The 18,685-nt window shown below is 41.3% G+C and overlaps 1 protein-coding gene across 6 annotated transcripts in view; it reads left to right on the top strand.

Annotated features, from left to right (window-relative positions):
- The window catches only part of CDH8 (cadherin 8), a 236,779-nt gene that overhangs the window by 141,088 nt on the left and 77,006 nt on the right, over window positions 1-18,685 (top strand). For all 6 annotated transcript variants that reach the window (XM_081016514.1, XM_081016515.1, XM_081016513.1 and 3 more), the window contains 2 exons: window positions 13,814-14,001; window positions 18,263-18,516. In XM_081016514.1, coding sequence (XP_080872640.1) covers window positions 13,814-14,001; window positions 18,263-18,516 — 442 coding nt within the window. The remainder of the gene's footprint in view (window positions 1-13,813; window positions 14,002-18,262; window positions 18,517-18,685) is intronic.

The raw sequence follows: 18,685 nt of genomic DNA, 5'->3' as shown, positions 1-18,685 counted from the left end.
AAAGAACAACATAGGACTGTTGCAAGAGAGACCTTAAAGAGACCCACAGTATGCTTTGGCTATGTGCCCTTGTTCCCAGTGGAGGGTTCAATCCTGATGGTTACAGAGGCCTACTTCTCTAGCTCCTTCCCACAGGGAACAAGCTGGGGAAGCAGACCCCCAACAGGATTGCACTCTCCTCTGACCAACTAGCGAGTGCAAAGTATAATTCTGCTGGCTGCTGGGATCCATTTCACTAGCATGTGCACACAGTAGAAAAGAAGCAACTGGCAAGATTGAACCCTCCACTTACCAGCTGATGAGTGGAGTATACAATCCTGCTGGCTGCAGTGCTGCCAAGAAGGGGGCAGGAGACACACATATCCTTCTGTCACCCCACTGCCAATTGTGGATTTAATTGGGTTTCTAAAACCCTGATTAAACATGTGGGTAGAGAGGATGCAGTGTCTCCTTCCCCTCTCTGCAGCATGCTTAACTGTTTTTTAAACATTTAGTTGGCAGGGGTGCACAGCCCTAGTGTGTATGGGGAAGGTCACTATAACTTTTTTCTTCCTTGCTAGCAATGGTGAATGTGCTCCCACTTCTGCTCAATGCCATTGTTTTCTTTCTTTGCATGGTTTAGCATCATAGTACTGGCAAGGATACAATGCTCTCATTCAGATTTGCCTTCAGTTATTATCCTGCAGACAAAGTCTGATCTAAATCACAAAGCCAATTCTGAGTAAAAAAAAAAAAACACTGCTTCCTGCACTCACTCTGGATTGCCATTGAAACAAAAGCCCTGGAACAATGAGGAGAAAGAATGGGCTAGACCTGCCTTATAACAGTGGCTGAGGGAACTGAGTCAGTCATGGATGAAAAGGCAAAACACCCAACAACTGCTGTTGTATTCAAAGCATGTTCTGGGTTAGATCCTTTGATGGGACCTCTCCTACTTTACCTAGCCTCCTCCAGCTTACTTGTTGGTAGCAGCAAGCAGCTGGGTCAATGCATGTGAGTTCACATATGTATTAGTCAAGCACTTGATATAGTCATGTGTACCGTCAAGTCCAGATTGCTTTTTAGCACAAGTGTAGGAAGAGGGTCCCCATGAGTGAACTGAAGGATCTGAAATTTCTAAAACATGCACAGCATTGTGTTTGCAATCCAAAATGAACAGAACAGTGGAACATTCCTTATGCTCCTGTCTCATCTCAGAAGCAAGACCAGACAATATGAAACACAGGAGGAAACTTAGGATAAGAACGATTCTAGAAACACCCATAAATTAAAATGGCCAGGAGGCACAAAATGGTCATTTCAAATCATAACCTGTATTTTCTGTAGCTTCTGGTCATGTTTACAATTATCTCTTTGCAGCCGCTAGAAAGTGTAGGAAGAAGAAAACTCATTATGCTGAGTTAGCCATGAGAATGGAGGCCTCATTCTCCCTGTGGGGTTATAATGTCACTTGGTAAGAATGTAGGAAGAACCATGTTGGATAAGGTCAAAGGCCCATATAGTCCCAAATCCTGTCTTCATAGTGGCCAACCAGATGTACATGGGAAATCTTAGTGCTGTGGCCATTTGGCTCACCCATCATTCAGAATTCAGTCGTATATGAACTGAAGTTCAGTATAGTAACAAGCATCCATTTCATTACTGCCCCAAGAAATAGATCATCATCTTTGGGATTTTTTTTAAAAAAAACATTATTATAATCAAGTCAATATAAAGAGAAAGAGCAGACTGAAACCCAGTTAAGCCACTTGCAAATCATAATCACTTACAGGGCTGTGAATCATATCCACTTACAATGCAAAGTAGAGTCAGATCTGCACTGCAAGAATAAAAACAGCTTTTGTGGATGTCACACAATGCCAATGGATAAAACAGTCGAAATATGCATCGGGACAGATTTCACACTTACTATGTATTTGAAGCCATCCTCCTACTCATTATATTATGTGATGAAATGAAAGAGTTGTGTTTCTGCATCTGATTGTGTTGCATGTGCTCTGTGCGATAGCAGAATCCAATAGAAGATGACATGTTCCTTAATGATGCACAAATCCATAGAAGAGAGTACTTGGGTGATGTAAATCACCATAATGTGGAGAGACATTTCTTAGAAGATGTGTGGCATAGAGTAGTTCTAAATATGTAACTGGAGGTCCACTGTTGTCAGTTACTCAAGCTTTTATAATTGCATCACAGATAGTTACACTACTGTCAGTTTTGCTGAATACTCTGAAATAAATTCATACTTGATCCAAGGTGTAAGGAAGAACCATAAGGAATAAGCTGTGACAAAGTAGACATTGAACTGGTTTTAAGTGGAGAACAATTTTGGTGGAGCACAATGCCCAATAACAATAGCATCTTGAAGGTACAACTAAATAAGGAAAAGCATAGCCTTTTGCAACCAGTTCTGTTTTTGCTTTTTAAAGTTCTCATTAGCGCTGTGCACTGGATTTGGCTGAGGCCTGAGCCAAACTATTCTTATTTGAAGAGACTTGGGCATTGGATGAGTCGTGTTCAGACAGGCACAGATCACTACAGGCTGGGTTGGATTGCCCAGGGGGTGGGGCATCAGGCAGGAAAAAGAGGCAGGCAAAATGGGAAAACCCAATTAAGGAGCTGAAACTTACCTGTGATCGCTGGCTGCATCTTTCAGAGAAAGGTATGCCCACCTTTCTGCCTAAATGACAGCCTCCTTCCTGCCTGATACCTTCCTCCCCTTGCTGTCTCTGCACAACAGCAATTGAGAGGAGGGAGCAATCCTTCACTGTGTGGCTAATGTGATGCTCTGCAAACAGCTTTAATTCCAGGAGGGGTGATGACGGATATTCCTGCTTTTGGTTGGGGTGTGTGTGAAGGACAAGCAAAGTCTCCTTCTCTCACCTCTCTAATTATTTGTTACTGGCCACCAAAGCCCCCTGATCTTCTGATTTGAACAAAAAACAAGAACCAGTAAGCTATGGAGTAGTTGTTTGCTCTGGAGCTGTCTCTTTTGTGGGGTGTTGTTAACCTGCTTTTTGTCTGTCATTTTGTTTGTGGTGTGCATGAGAAGATTCTTGTCTGTTTTTGTAGAGAGGGGGCTGAGTTTTTCTAGGAAATCAGTGTTTTGTGGCTGAAAACTTTCATAGATACCCAAAAGTGCTGCCAAGCTCCAAAAGGTTACAGGCCCCTGCCAAATATTGGAACTGGATAATGTTGATAGTCTGGATTTATCAAGTGACTGATCTTAGAAGTTCTGGCTAGCAGGACAGATTAACTGTATCAGCAACTCTGTGCAATCCCTCCATTGTTGATACCTGCTATAAGGGCAACATCGCTAAGAACATTTGCTTGGGAAAGAAAAAGAAGATTATTATTTTTAACAACCATGGTGGAATCTAACTGGTATGGAAGGTTATCAAAATTCATAAGATTTAGAACATGACACATTCACAATAAATTATAATGAACCAAGATAGTATGTTATGTATGTTTATTGGTTCCAGGCAGAATAGAAGCATGCATTTATGGCTGGATTGTGAACTAATATGACCCCCCTGAGCCTTAGAACTAAGAACAATGAACTTTCATAACTACAGGGTTTCCTTAGAAATAATTTAAGGAGTCCCACATGAGACATATTTTTGATTTTTTTAAAAAATCCCAACACTTTACAGATAAGATTTTGTTCACAAGAACAGCTGACTGCTGTGTAAAGCTCAAGTATATTAAAATAAGCGTATGCCTCACAGACAATATCTCAGCCTTGTTTTAAGTCAATTGGAATAACTACATTCACTGCTTATGTACTCCCAGTCACTGATTGGGACACACACACAGGCGTGTGCACACACACCCTTTCTCATAAGCATTCACCATGAAATAATGCACCCTTTTGCCTTGATTTAACCACCCCATTTGCAAACATTGCAAAAATAATCAAAGTTCAAGCCATAATGCACCTTCATTAACTGATCTTGCATTTGTGCATCTACAGCTGATTCTTAAATGTTTACACTAGAAGTAAACCACACTGCTTATGCATCAACTACTGGTGCTGAAGAAACTGAAATCGACCAATTCTATGAAGACTTACAACACCTTATAGAAGTGACACCAAAGAAGGATGTTCTTCTCATTATAGGGGATTGGAATGCTAAAGTAGGGAGTCAAGAGATAAAAGGAACAACTGGCAAGTTTGGCCTTGGAGATCAAAACGAAGCAGGGCAAAGGCTAATAGAGTTCTGTCAAGAGAACAAGCTGGTCATCACAAACACGCTTTTCCAACAACACAAGAGACGACTCTACACATGGACATCACCAGATGGGCAGCATTGAAATCAGATTGATTATATTCTCTGCAGCCAAAGATGGAGAAGCTCTATACAGTCAGCAAAAACAAGACATGGAGCTGACTGTGGCTCAGATCATCAGCTTCTTATAGCAAAATTCAAGCTTAAATTGAAGAAAGTAGGAAAAACCACTGGGCCGGTAAGATACAATCTAAATCAAATCCCTTATGAATACACAGTGGAAGTGAGGAACAGGTTTAAGGATTTAGATTTGGTGGACAGAGTGCCTGAAGAACTATGGATGGAGTCTCGCAACATTATACAGGAGGCAGCAATGAAAACCATCCCAATGAAAAGGAAATGCAAGAAAGCAAAGTGGCTGTCCAATGAGGCCTTACAAATAGCGGGGGAGAGAAGGCAAGCAAAATGTGAGGGAGATAGTGAAAGATACAGGAAATTGAATACAGATTTCCAAAGAATAGCAAGGAGAGACAAGAAGACCTTCTTAAACGAGCAGTGCAAAGAAATAGAGGAAAGCAATAGAATGGGAAGAACCAGAGATCTGTTCAAGAAAATTGGAGATATGAAAGGAACATTTCATACAAAGATTACCATAATAAAGGACAAAAGTGGAAAGGACCTAACAGAAGCAGAAGACATCAAGAAGAGGTGGCAAGAATACACAGAGGAATTATACCAGAAAGATATAGATGTCTCGTATACCCCAGGTAGTGTGGTTGCTGACCTTGAGCCAGACATCCTGGAGAGTGAAGTCAAATGGGCCTTAGAAAGCACTGCAAATAACAAGGCCAGTGGAAGTGATGGTATTCCAGCTGAACTATTTAAAATTTTAAAAGATGATGCTGTTAAGGTGCTACACTCAATATGCCAGCAAGTTTGGAAAACTCAGCAGTGACCGGAAGATTGGAGAAGATCAGTCTACATCCCAATCCCAAAGAAGGGCAGTGCCAAAGAATGCTCCAACTACCACACAATTGCACTCATTTCACACGCTAGCAAGGTTATGCTTAAAATTCTACAAGGAAGGCTCAAGCAGTATGTGGACCGAGTACTCCCAGAAGTGCAAGCTGGATTTAGAAGAGGCAGAGGAACCAGAGACCAAATTGCAAACATGCGCTGGATTATGGAGAAAGCTAGAGAGTTCCAGAAAGACATTTACTTCTGCTTCATTGACTATGCAAAAGCCTTTGACTGTGTCGACCACGGCAAACTATGGCAAGTTCTTAAAGAAATGGGAGTGCCTGATCACCTCATCCGTCTCCTGAGAAATCTCTATGTGGGACAAGAAGCTACAGTTAGAACTGGATATGGAACAACTGATTGGTTCAAAGTTGGGAAAGGAGTACGACAAGGCTGTATTTTGTCTCCCTGCTTATTTAACTTATATGCAGAATTCATCATGTGAAAGGCTGGGCTGGATGAATCCCTAGCCGGAATTAAGATTGCCGGAGGAAATATCAACAACCTCAGATATGCAGACAACACAACCTTGATGGCAGAAAGTGAGGAGGAATTAAACAACCTTTTAATGAGGGTGAAAGAGGAGAGCGCAAAATATGGTCTGAAGCTCAACATCAAAAAAATGAAGATCATGGCCACTGGTCCCATCACCTCCTGGCAAATAGAAGGGGAAGAAATGGAGGCAGTGAGAGATTTTACTTTCTTGGGCTCCATGGTCACTGCAGATGGTGACAGCAGCCACGAAATTAAAGGATGCCTGCTTCTTGGGAGAAGGGCAATGACAGGCCTAGACAGCATCTTGAGAAGTAGAGACATCACCTTGCCAACAAAGGTTCGTATAGTTAAAGCTATGGTTTTCCCAGTAGTGATGTATGGAAGTGAGAGCTGGACCATAAAGAAGGCTGATCGCCGAAGAATTGATGCTTTTTAATTATGGTGCTGGAGGAGACTCTTGAGAGTCCCATGGACTGCAAGAAGATCAAACCTATCCATTCTTAAGGAAATCAGCCCTGAGTGCTCACTGGAAGGACAGATCGTGAAGCTGAGGCTCCAGTACTTTGGCCACCTCATGAGAAGAGAAGACTCCCTGGAGAAGACCCTGATGTTGGGAAAGATGGAGGGCACAAGGAGAAGGGGGCGACAGAGGACGAGATGGCTGGATAGTGTTTTCAAGGTTACCAGCATGAGTTTGACCAAACTGCGGGAGGCAGTGGAGGACAGAGGTGCCTGGCGTTCTCTGGTCCATGGGGTCACGAAGAGTCGGACATGACTAAATGACTAAACAACAACAACAAAACCACACTGCATCCAATAAAACTGACTTCCTTGCAAGTCTCCTTTTCATGACTAAGAGTGCAAAGGATTCAATGTCCCGTGAAGGAAGGACACCTACAGAGCACCTGCAGTCTTAGAAATGCAATGATTTATGGACGGGCACTCAAAGAAACTTACAATAGACAAGCATCAGGACCCTGGACAGGGTCCTTTGCAAACTCTAGACAAGCTCAATAGCAAACAAGAAGCAATGCCAGATTTCTGAATTTATCTCCAGTCTTGTTAAAATTTTACAAATTGCCACAGTGTGAAACAGTTCAGACTGAGACTGTGAGGCGTATAATGGAGTAGTTACTACTTTCCACTGTACTGTTTCCCTATATGTTAATCGTACGGATATATATATCAGCCCAAAAAGGGTTGGGTTAGGGTGTTGTTAAATTTTATTGCCAAAATGGTTAAGCCCTCACTCACTTGCCATATTCCTGATCCAAATTCCCACCATCATCTACGTGCTATTTTCAGAAGATTAAAGAGAGGGAGGAATCATTCACCTATTGTCATGATTATGACCTTAGGCTAACTCAGGGGTAAACTGAGTGTTTTTGCCTGGCTAGAATGTGTCAGTGGATAGCACGGTTGGTAGAGTTCAGCTGATAGAGCATAACACTCTTAATCTCAGGGTCATGGATTTGAGCCCCACATTGGGCAAATGCATTGAAGGGGATGGACTAGATGATCATTGTGGTCCCTTCCTACTATACAGTTCTATGATTATAAGTTTTGATAATTTCTCTTGACTGCAGGATGAAGGAGAGAAAGAGACAAGCAAATGCTTGTACTCACTAGCCTACTTTATCAAATGTAAAAATTACATTCATTGCTCCACCCTCTGCTGCCCTTGGCCCCACCCACCAATGGCACACAGCCTTTGGAAAGCTGCTCATAAGGGAATGTGGCTCTTGTGGTGAAAAAGTTTTACCAGTCTTGCGCCAACCAATAAGGCCTAAACTATGGAGCAGATAGCCTTCAGTGGTGATTTGAAACTTACTGAGGGCCAAAATAAAAATACTAGGACCTGCTGTCCTTTCTTGTTTTCCAACCCTTCCTACTCACCACCTCCCAGCCCTTTGCTACCCACTTCCCCCCAACGTGGCCAGCCCCATCTCTTTACACCTCACCCAACCCCATACCCTCACAAAATGCCCCACCTCTCTCCTCACAGTTCACTCTGCTCCTCTACTTACAGCTTACTCCACAGCTCACCCAAACGCTAGCTCCCTTTCCAAAATGGATAGGAGGTGCTTCAGAGAGTGGTTTGCCAACACACCTCCCACCCTTCTTTAGACACTGCTGCAGTGATGTTTAGCAGAGGAGGAAGTAGTTCAGAGAGAGGTCTCAAAGTTAGTTCCAAATTTACAATAGATGCTGATGTCCATGCTTTTACAGGACAAGTCAAAAACAGAAAGGATGGGGGGAGAAAGGTCACCCAGGTGGGTTTATGGGTGCCAAATCCCTGGCCCCAAATAAACCAGGTGTTGCTCTGCCACAGGCACACACCTGATGGATCCCTTAGATCAGCCTTCACCAACTTGGTGCTCTCCAGATGTTTTGGACTGTAACTGCCAGTCTGGGGCCATTGTGAGGACAGAATGCTGGACTAGACAAGAACTTTGTTTGCAGGTAATAGGGTCTTCTTAGGTTGTCACGTACTTAAAATGTGACTGACCTTTGTCATTAAATTCCTTGTTCTAAATCTCTTTCCTTTTTCAAAACAATGGTTACATGCATGTGATTTACAATGCCTCTTTTGATTGCATTAAGAAAATGCCCACTTAAACAATTTAAGACCTCTGTGTTACATGTGGATTCTTGTATGAATTGTTGCTACATCATTCAATTGCTCACACACTTTCTTATGAATGATTTCAGGGTTTGTCAATTAGTGCCATATTTATTTATGCTTCATCCTCAAAAATGCATAACAAAGAATAAATTACAGAGTAAACTGATGTTTTGTTTTGTGGTCCATAATATGTTAGTTTTCTGCAGTAAGCACCAAAGAAAAGGCATAATGGCCACAGAGTACAAAGCAGAGGGAGGGAGAACTATGAAGAAATCAATTGTATTTTAAGGCTCCAAATGGCCTTGCAGGGTGTAATTTTTTTGAGTTATCCCAAAGGGCAAATTACCTTCAAGGAGATTTACAAAAAAGGAGTGTGTCAGGCTTGCTTTGACCTTTTCTGACAGTATGAAAAGTTGCATCTAGTTGTTTTCTCTTTGCTTTCCTACACATATTTATTTATTTCTTATATCTTATTTGCCCTTCACTATAAAGGTCCCAGGGCAGCTTAGAACAATATAAAATGCACTTATAGAAACAAAGGATGCATTTAAAATTATTGTTATTAAAATATATTGGGGAAAATATACATTCCCCCTCTTTCCCCCAATTCAAAGGATGTAAAAAACAACAATAAAGTTAATACAAGCACTGAAGTGAAGAGAACCTGAAAGTTACTAATATCAATACAAAGCATAATGTTAACACAACGCTATAAAGTGGTACCTCGGATTAAGTACTTAATTCGTTCCGGAGGTCCGTTCTTAACCTGAAACTGTTCTTAACCTGAAGCACCACTTTAGCTAATGGGGCGTCCTGCTGCTACCGCGCTGCTGGAGCACAATTTCTGTTCTCATCCTGAAGCAAAGTTCTTAACCCGAGGTACTATCTCTGGGTTAGTGGAGTCTGTAACCTCAAGCGTCTGTAACCTGAAGCATATGTAACCCCAGGTACCACTGTATTATGGAATGTAGAAGGTACAGTTTGTCCAGTAGTGTCTTGGTTTGTGTGCTGGCCGGCAAGCTACTATAAAAGTTTATTAAGTTTTATTACCTTCTAGTTTTTCAGAAAGTGTCATGCCCTGATCTTGTACATTTAGAACAGTTATAATTATAAACAAGTAGAACAATTAAAATTGTTCCAACTCAAACAGAAGAGCATATGCTTATCAAAAAAAAATTCATGAAGCAGATGTATGTAAATCTGTTTCTTGTTTGTGCCGTTCTTCAAACCCCAGCCCAAAAGTTCACCCATCCTGTTTCCACAGTAAAGTGTTAGAATTTTTCGTTTAAATATTCCACATAGAGGTGTATATTGAAATGAGTATTATAAATGCATTTTCTTTCAAAACATGCATTTTAATTATTTTTCAAGCCAAGAACTCAGGCCCAGTGTCGGTGTTCAGTCAGGTTGGGCAGTGGCCAATGGACCCAAGGGCTTTGATAGACCTCTTACTGACCTGACTTCTTACTAATTTCCTCCCTGCTAGGCCCCTAGGTGCTTTTGAGGGAGCCAAGCTCATCCCTCATCTACACTGAATGCCCACCATCTTAAGTTATGCAAAATATAATGTCTTGGCTGGTAGGTTTGTTGACATACATAGACAGCCCATGGATATTATCTGAGAGTTAGAACCCTCTAACTCTAGGACCCTTGTACCTACAGGACCGCCTCTCCTGGTATGCCCCACGGAAGTTCTAACGGTTTGCAAATAATAACATCTTGGAGATCCCGAGCCTCAGGGAGATTAGGCTTGCATCGCTTGGTGGAATGCTCTGCCACGAGAGATCAGGGCTCTGCAGGATTTGACATCTTTCTGCAGGGCCTGCAAGATGAAGTTGTTTCGCCAGGCCTTTGGTCAGGGCTCAGCCTGACTCTCCTCCTCTTTCTGTATAAGAACTAGTACGAAAGAGGCCTCTCAGCATTCTCACAGGCCCATATAAGAACAGAGTAAACAGTTGGGCCTGATGAGCATTTACTGTTCCCAACCCTAATTCTGTGGAAAGCCATCTAATTAGATTTTAATTTGATCCTGACTTGTTTTTAGGAGGTAATTTAATTATTGTTTGATTTTATACCAATGTATTTGATGTTAGCAGCCCTGAGCCCGGTTTCGGTCGGGGAGGGCGGGATACAAATAAAAGTTATTTTATTATTATTATTATTATTATTATTATTATTATTATTATTATTACCTCTTCCATGTTTGTGTGCACATGCACATGTATGCATGTATAGGGATACCAGCAGGTTGTGAATTATAATTCCAAGATAAAATGTTAATCAGAGGGGCCTCTAACTAAATCCCATAGCAGCACACTGAAATGATCCTAAATGGCTGGATCCTTGATGTCTTGCTTTCCAGTTAGGAACATGGAAGCTGTTTTGGATTGAGAAAGACCATTTATCCATCTAGCTAAGTGTCATCTGCAGTGACTTTCTGGGGTTTCAGATGGGGGACAGTCCCACCCCTACTTGGAGATGTTGGCAGTCTACTGCATGCAAAGCAGATACTCTGCAACTAAGACCCTTCCCTCTGATGTCCATGTATCTCCCAAAATTAAAGCAAGGCTGGGAAAATTATGAACCAGTTCTGAGTGTTGTGCTCACTGATTCAGTAATGGGCACAAGATGGTTGCCTGCAGATTTCTGAGTCCATTATTCCTTCTAGGATGTAATTCTCTCCCTCTGTCATTTTAGATATGGATCACACTCACTTGTTTCTTACATTCCTCATTCAGAAATGGAAACACTCTCAGCTACTCCAACTTTCTTCTAGCCCATTAGAAGATGAGAGGGAGAAGGAGAAAGCACTTCCAGAAAATCTCCCTTCTCAGAGCAGTTTCTATAGCTAGAATGGAGCATAACTGATTAGTAAGCAGACTGTCAGCTCCTGGATAATGGACCCTCTTTTTTACATTTGTAAGCTGCACATGCTAAACTCATTTTCCTAAAAAAAAATTCATTCTAACCACACAAACTTTGTAATCATTCACAGGTTCATAGCTGACCATAATCTATGCAAATAGTTACCACAATTATGCTATAACATGACACCAACACATTCTGCCCCTGAAGGAGTAAAATGAAAATAAAAATGAAGACTACAGCTCCCATTGCCCCTATTTAAGACTCTCTGACTCATCAGGTATGCATGGATTTTGTCTGATTGGTTTCAGTGATAAGTAGTCCTGAAACTGATAATTTCACCTCTTAGCCATGGCTGAAACAAGTGAATTACCAAGAAGCATGCATAATTAGACTGTCTGTAGATGTGCTCAGGAGCCAGAGGTTAGCCATGCTTTGCTGGCTTCCAGATCATTACTAAAAGTCAGAGAGAGATGTCATTAGAATGAGCAATTTGATTCTTTCCCTAAGTAATGAGAAATCTGAGATGTAATGTAAAATACTCTGTTGGAACCCAATTTAAGCCAGTTAAGGGTGACTTCCTAGGATTTGAATTAGGAATGTGCAAAAACAACCCCAAGACATTTTTGCAAGCTTTGTGAAAGCTCTATTAAAGGATGCTTCTGAAATTCCCCTCATGGAATTTCCCCCAAGATTTTAGCATCTCCTTACTTTTTATATTACTGAGTTTTTGAAACAAAAACGAAAAACATATAATTCTATTATCATGAACCAAAAGTGTAAAAGCACCCATATAGCAACCAGCTAACTATAACAACCAGCTAAGCATAATTAAGGAAACATTTTGATCAGAGAATATGTATTCTGAAATACCACAATCAGATTCTAATTATAAAATTGTACTGTTTATTTATTTATCATATTTCATGTAAGATTCATATCTTAGGAAACCTCTCAGAGTGCTACACTCATGCAATTGGACACACACACACACACAATTTGTATACATCTTTGAAACAATTTCACATATAAAAACAATTTTAGCTACAGACTAAACTTAAAATAGCAATCTAAAAGGTTTGTTGAAAAATAGGTGTCTGCAGTAGGTGCAGAAAGTACAGTAAAGATGGTGCCCATCTGCTATGTCACGGGAGGGAGTTCCAAAGTGTAAAACAGGTGTGGGATATCTTTGGCCCTCCAGATATTGCTAAACTACAACTCCAATAATCCTGGGCCATTGACCATGCTTGCTGCGGCTTATGACAGTTGTAGTTCGGTAACATCTGGAGGGCCAAAGGTTCCCCATACCTGCTCTAAAGACCATATTCTTCTTCTTATTATTATTCAACTATACATAGTTTCTCTGTTTGCTAGCCACTTTAGTTATTCTATTGATTATTGAATTTGTTGTATGCACTTAGTGATCTTTTATTACAATACCTTTTAGGGCACTGCTCTTCAGCCTTGGGTCTTCAGATGTGAGAGGACTTCTTCTCCCATCATCCTTGACCATTGGGCTGGATGATGTGCATTCCACATCTGTGGACCCAAGCTTGAAGAACACTTTCTTAGGGCCAAAGTAGATATGAAATGACATTACCCAATGGCAGGTGCAGTTTGTCCGGTAGAGTCTTGGTTCATGCACTGGATAAATGGCATAACATTATTATTTTACCATCTTCCTTTGCATTGATATCAGAAACTTTTGGGCTTTCTCCACTTCAGTGTTTATACAAACTAATTATTTAGATATGAACTGTGTTTTAGGGTGGGTAAAAAGGGGTGAAGTGTTCGCTTTGTCATTTTTTGCTTTTCAATATATAACTTCCCCTCTTTTAAGAATATATGAAGTTAAATGCAATTAACGTGTAGGGTGCAGGTGTTTAAAAATGCAAATAGAGTTAGGTATGTCAGATTTTCTAATTATAGGATCACTGCAGGGAGGGAGGGAGAACTTAATCGGTTCCTGCGCTGCTGTGGACCTGATTAAAAACCCTTCTCAGAAACAGCTATTAGCATTGGGAGGAAGCTCCAGAGCCCGACTCTAGGGCCATAAGAAGCTCTGCTTTTCCAATCAGGCAAAGACAGAAGACCTGCTTCTACCAGACCTCGCCAATCCAGAGGCATCATATTGTCTACAAAGCATAGAGACTGACATCTCACACCTTTATCTACCCTCCCTTGTCACTGAAGAAGACTCTAAGGCTTGGCCACCTATTGTCCACAGTAAATAGGCTAGATGACAACCTTTGGATTAAGCCCTGATATTCCTGACATAGATAAACCATAGAAATGTACCAAACCCAGTAAAATTTTGTAAGAGGGTGTTACAGGAATGGACAGCAATCCCATAAATATACGTGTCAAATGCATAGGAACATAGAAATATGCCTTTTATTGAGTCAGGTCATTGATCTACTGAGATACTTACTGTCTACACTGACTGGCATTTGCTCTCCAGGATTTCAGATGGGCTTCTCTCCCAGAACAGGAGGAAAAGAGACGGTTGCCCAATTTAATGTCCAATTGTTTGTTTGTTTTTTTATTCACCTCTCTTCTTCTCTCTTTCTCCCAGGTTTGTATCATTTCTCAGTATTGGAAGACATTAGTATTGGTGAACCAATAGGAAGGGTGAAAGCAAATGACCTGGATATTGGTGAGAATGCTAAGTCATCCTATGACGTTATCGAAGGAGATGGAGTGGATATATTTGAAATCACTTCGGACTCCCAGACTCAAGAAGGCATTATTAGATTGAGAAAGGTAAATGGCAACTGAAAGACTGAGTTTGTGGATTTTGGCATTGAACAAATGAGTTCTAACATATTGTGCTGTGAAAGTATGGAAGGCATTGGTTAGGATGGAAGTATCCCATGTCCTGTTTCCCAGTAACTCATATATAGGAGCATAAGAAGTTGACTTATACCGAGTCAGTCCATTGGTTCATCTAGCTCAATACACTGACTGGCAGGGGCTCTCTTGGATTTCATACCCTTACTATCAGAAGGTTCTTCCTAATGTTTATGCTATCCCACATGGTCTTTCAGATATCTGCAAGAAAGAGAATAGTTTTCATTTCTTTTAACTGTTAACACTGCACAACCTCTGATCTGTATTCCTTCACGTTCTCATCCTTATTCACCTTAGCTGGAGCACAGGTGTAGCTTAGTGGCTAAATAATGTGGAGATTTTTCAGAAGTCATTTTTTGCTCCACCATACTCCATTGAAGGCCTCAGAGATGCTTCAGGCTCCCTTGGGCCGAAACATGCTTCTCTTATAAACACTATCTGGGTTGATACTGGGGGTGTGGGACCATTTTCAATCTAAGAGCAGCATTTCTTCATGGACAACCATTCAAGGGCTGCATTCCAGTAGTGAGTGAGGTCAGAGGCTAAAGGGGGCAGAGAAACAGATGTGACCCTTACTGCTGTACAATTGCCTAAGGGAGTGGGTGGCGCTGTGGTCTAAACCACTGAGCCCTTGAGCTTGCTGATTGGAAGGTCGGCGGTTCGAATCCACATGACGGGGTGAGCTCCTGTTGCTCTGTCCCAGCTTCTGCCAACCTAGCAGTTCAAAATCACACTAGTGAGAGTAAATAAGTAGGCACTGCTGTGGCAGGAAAGTAAACAGTGTTTCCGTACACTCTGGATTCCGTCATGGTGTTCCATTGCACCAGAAGCGGTTTAGTCATGCTGGCCACATGACGCCAAAAGTTGTCTGTGAACAAACGCTGGCTGCCTCAGACTGAAGCGAGATGAGCGCCACACCCCATAGCCACCTTTGACTGGATTTAACCATCCAGCGGTCCTTTACCTTATCTTTACCTTACAATTGCCTACATTCTACCTTTGCCTAAGTCAGAAGTTTCTGTATGTACACATGCACACACACACACACATGCAGACATACTGTATATCTGTATCCTCCCCAAAGGTAATCATAGCACAAGCTCCTATTTTAACCAGGCAAAAGCACTCATGAAAGGGGCAGAGTGGAACCAGTAAGGGATGTGGCGTAGAGAAATGGGTATGGTCTTAGAGAGTCCTCATAGCCACATAGAGAGGTCTGAAGTGCCACAGTGCCATAGTCACCAACTACCTCATGCCATAGCATTTACATATTTGTCATTTGATTTTAATTTCAAAATAAAAATAGCACACACACAGAGAGAGAGAAAGAGAGAGAGAAAGAGAGAGAGAGAGAAAGCAGAACGGATTTTGAATTTGTTGTTCAGAGAACTAGGTTGACAAATGCTCTGGGCTAGTATCATTTTGCCAGCTGAATTTGAAATGGCTAAAATGATACAGGATGTGTGATTGGCAAATTGTGAATATGCTGATTTACAGCCACCTATTCATAGGTACAAAAGCTTAGTAATTTCTGAGTCGACAGAGAAGCGAGTGCTTGTCATGTTTACTAAAAATGGCAAAGTTCCATTAGAGTGAGATTCGTGTCTGAAAAAAATCAACACAATTTTTGAAAGTAAGAATATATATTTAAGCTTCCAGAGACTTCCTGAAAGAGTTCGGTGATTTCTATTTGTGCTCTTTGTATTTGCATTGCAGATTTCAGCTTCTGTGTCATTTTCTCTCCATCTCTTTGTTCCTTTCTATGGGACATTGTAATGCAAATTTACATATCTTTCCAAAGCCTGACAAATTTGCAACTTTGAAATTTTAATCATTGTGAAGCATCAGTAGGTTAGACTTTGAACCCACACGTGTAGATGCTCTTGAACTTTTACAGATATGATTCCTGGGTGATCATAAAGTTGGTGATTTAAGATCTTTTTTAAAAAATAAAAAACCCTCATTTTTATATGGTTTGGGGGGGTTTGGGGGGGGAGGACTTTCCTGCCAGTTTTACTTTTTTAATTTTTATTGAGTCATACTGCATTGAAATAAAAAACAAACTAATCTAAACAAACATTAAAATATAGAAAAGAGACAGAAAAAAACCAAGGTCCCATCTCACAAATAGAGAGGTTTCTCACAAAATCTTCTCTATTTGGCCCTTGACTATTCCCAGGTATACACCCCTTTTGCCCAGGCCATATCCCTCACCAGTCCTGCTCTGTACCCTCCTTGAGTGTAATTTGCTTGGGTGAAATGTGACCCTGAACTTTGATACTGACTCTTGCTTAAACCTCAAGGTTAAAGAGGGATATGTGAGAAGTAACATTCATTGCACAGCACACCTTTGCCTCTAGCCCCACTCATTACTGGCATGTGGGCTCCAGAGGTTGCCTAGAAGCATGTGTGCTGCCGTGCCGCCTTGCCCCTGTAACATCAGCACACTGTGTGTGTGTGTGTGTGTGTGCAACATCAGCACCACCCACGGTGTGTACTAGCGATGCCAGCACACTGTAGGACATGCACACATGCCACAGTCATGCCGTGGGGTGTGCTGACATCATGTACACATGCCACAGGGCGTGCAGACACTCTGTAGTGTGCGTGCATGACACAGAGCATACCCTGCGGCTTTTGCGCATGGCTGCCATGGAACTTTGAGGAGCTCAGCCCCTTCATTTAAAATAGGGGAGGTTGTCCCCTCCCCTACTTGGTGCCCCTGCCTAGAAGTGAATGAGGTCCCTGAGCTGAAAAAATTTCTAATCCTTAGTTAGATTGAACAATACATCTTGTTTCCAATTGAGCTTTATCTAACCACAACACTTTAGGTCTTCATTTTAAATGTCTGGGATGGATGTTTCTTTTATTCTTGATGTGTGGTTTTTTTTTAGTATTTGGAATCATGATGCTATTGTATTCACTTATTTTGTCATGGAATACTCAAGAGAGTATATTACTATGAGAAGTGGCCTATCAATATATCAAATCAAATTGTGTTTGTGTCCTTTTGAATGCTTTTGGTAAAGGCCATAGTTCAGTGGTTGAGCACATATTTTGCATGCAGAAAGACCCAGAATCAGTCACCAACGTCTCTTGGTATAGTTGCGAAAAAACCCCATCTGAAATATTGGAGAGCCATTGCCAGTCAATGTAGATGTTGCTGTGCTAGATTGTCCAATGGTTTGACTCATATAAACGTCCTGTGTCCCTGTGCATCTAAACTGAATGACTGTAACTCAGCAGGAGACACTGAGCTTCCCATTTTTGCCCTATGTAAACATTGCTTGTGTGGAATTAAGCCAGAAGCAAAATCAAATACAGATTGTAGGGAACAAAGGTTTTACATGAACAAATCAGCCAAAATTTAAGGAAAAGCTGGTTGAATTCTAGGCTTGCAAATGCTCACATACTTCATGTGCGTCTCTCTCTATAGTAGGGAATAAACATGACAGCTAGCTGAAAAACTTTCTTGATGGTTACCAGGTGCAAATTTTCTCATAAATTCAGCTTAACCCAGGGTTAGCCAACATTGTCCCCTCCACCAGTGTTCTTGGACTACAACTCCCATCCAACCCAGTCAGCAGAACTATTAGCCAGGAATGATGGGAGATGTAGTCTGATATCTAGAGGAGACCACACTGGCTATCCTTGGATTAATCTATATGGCAATATTGCTATTTTCTCTTACGATTATACCTAAATTGTTCTCAGCACTGTCTCTCCACACCCTCCAATTCTGCATGGCTCCCCCCCTTGCAAATATCAAAATATATAAGCTTGCATACTTTTTTCTTTGCTCCTTATCTCCAACAAGCAGAATACTGATTAGGTGTGTGATTAATGGCAATCCAGGCCATTGGCAGTAACATTATTATTTTTGGCTAAGCAGAATAGTGACTGCACTCATGGCAAGATAGTGTATGTATGTGTTTATTTGTGTGTGCTTAGTTTTATATTTTTATAAAGCAGAAAAGGAACCACAAATGGGGGGGGGGGATACAGAGACATCAATACATGCCCAGGACATTTATAGCCCAGTTCAAAGGAAGCGGAAAGAGATTGCATTATAACTCAGTGATTAGGTTTTAAATGCATAACACTTCCATCCTTTTGCTAGTTCTTGCTGCTGTGGTCATTAGTGAAAGGCATTTGTCTTTGTCATTCTTAACAGCCCCTGGACTTTGAGACGAAAAGATCCTATACTCTGAAGGTAGAAGCAAGTAATGTGCATATTGATCCACGTTTCATCAGTGTGGGACCCTTCAAGGATACTGCAACAGTGAAAATTGTCATAGAGGATGCTGATGAACCTCCAATTTTTTCATCACCAAGTTACCTACTAGAAGTACATGAGAATGCTGCTATTAACTCTGTGATTGGCCAGGTGACTGCCCATGATCCTGATGTATCTTCAAGCTCTATAAGGTACTGCTGCATTAACGCCTCTTGTCTTTAGCTGAAATGAAGCCTAGTGTACAAAGATAAGAGACATGCCTGTTGCACAATCCATTTTTACCCCAGTAATACCCTCTTTTGCCTTGGGCCCCACCCCCTAATGGAATGTAGCCCCTGGAAGGTGGTCCTTGGGCTCAAA

This window comes from Podarcis pityusensis (assembly GCF_964106645.2).
Source record: "Podarcis pityusensis genome assembly, chromosome: 8".
Taxonomy (NCBI): domain Eukaryota; kingdom Metazoa; phylum Chordata; class Lepidosauria; order Squamata; family Lacertidae; genus Podarcis; species Podarcis pityusensis.
The sequence above is the reverse complement of the archived record's forward strand: the minus strand, read 5'-3'. Positions and strand labels throughout refer to the sequence as shown.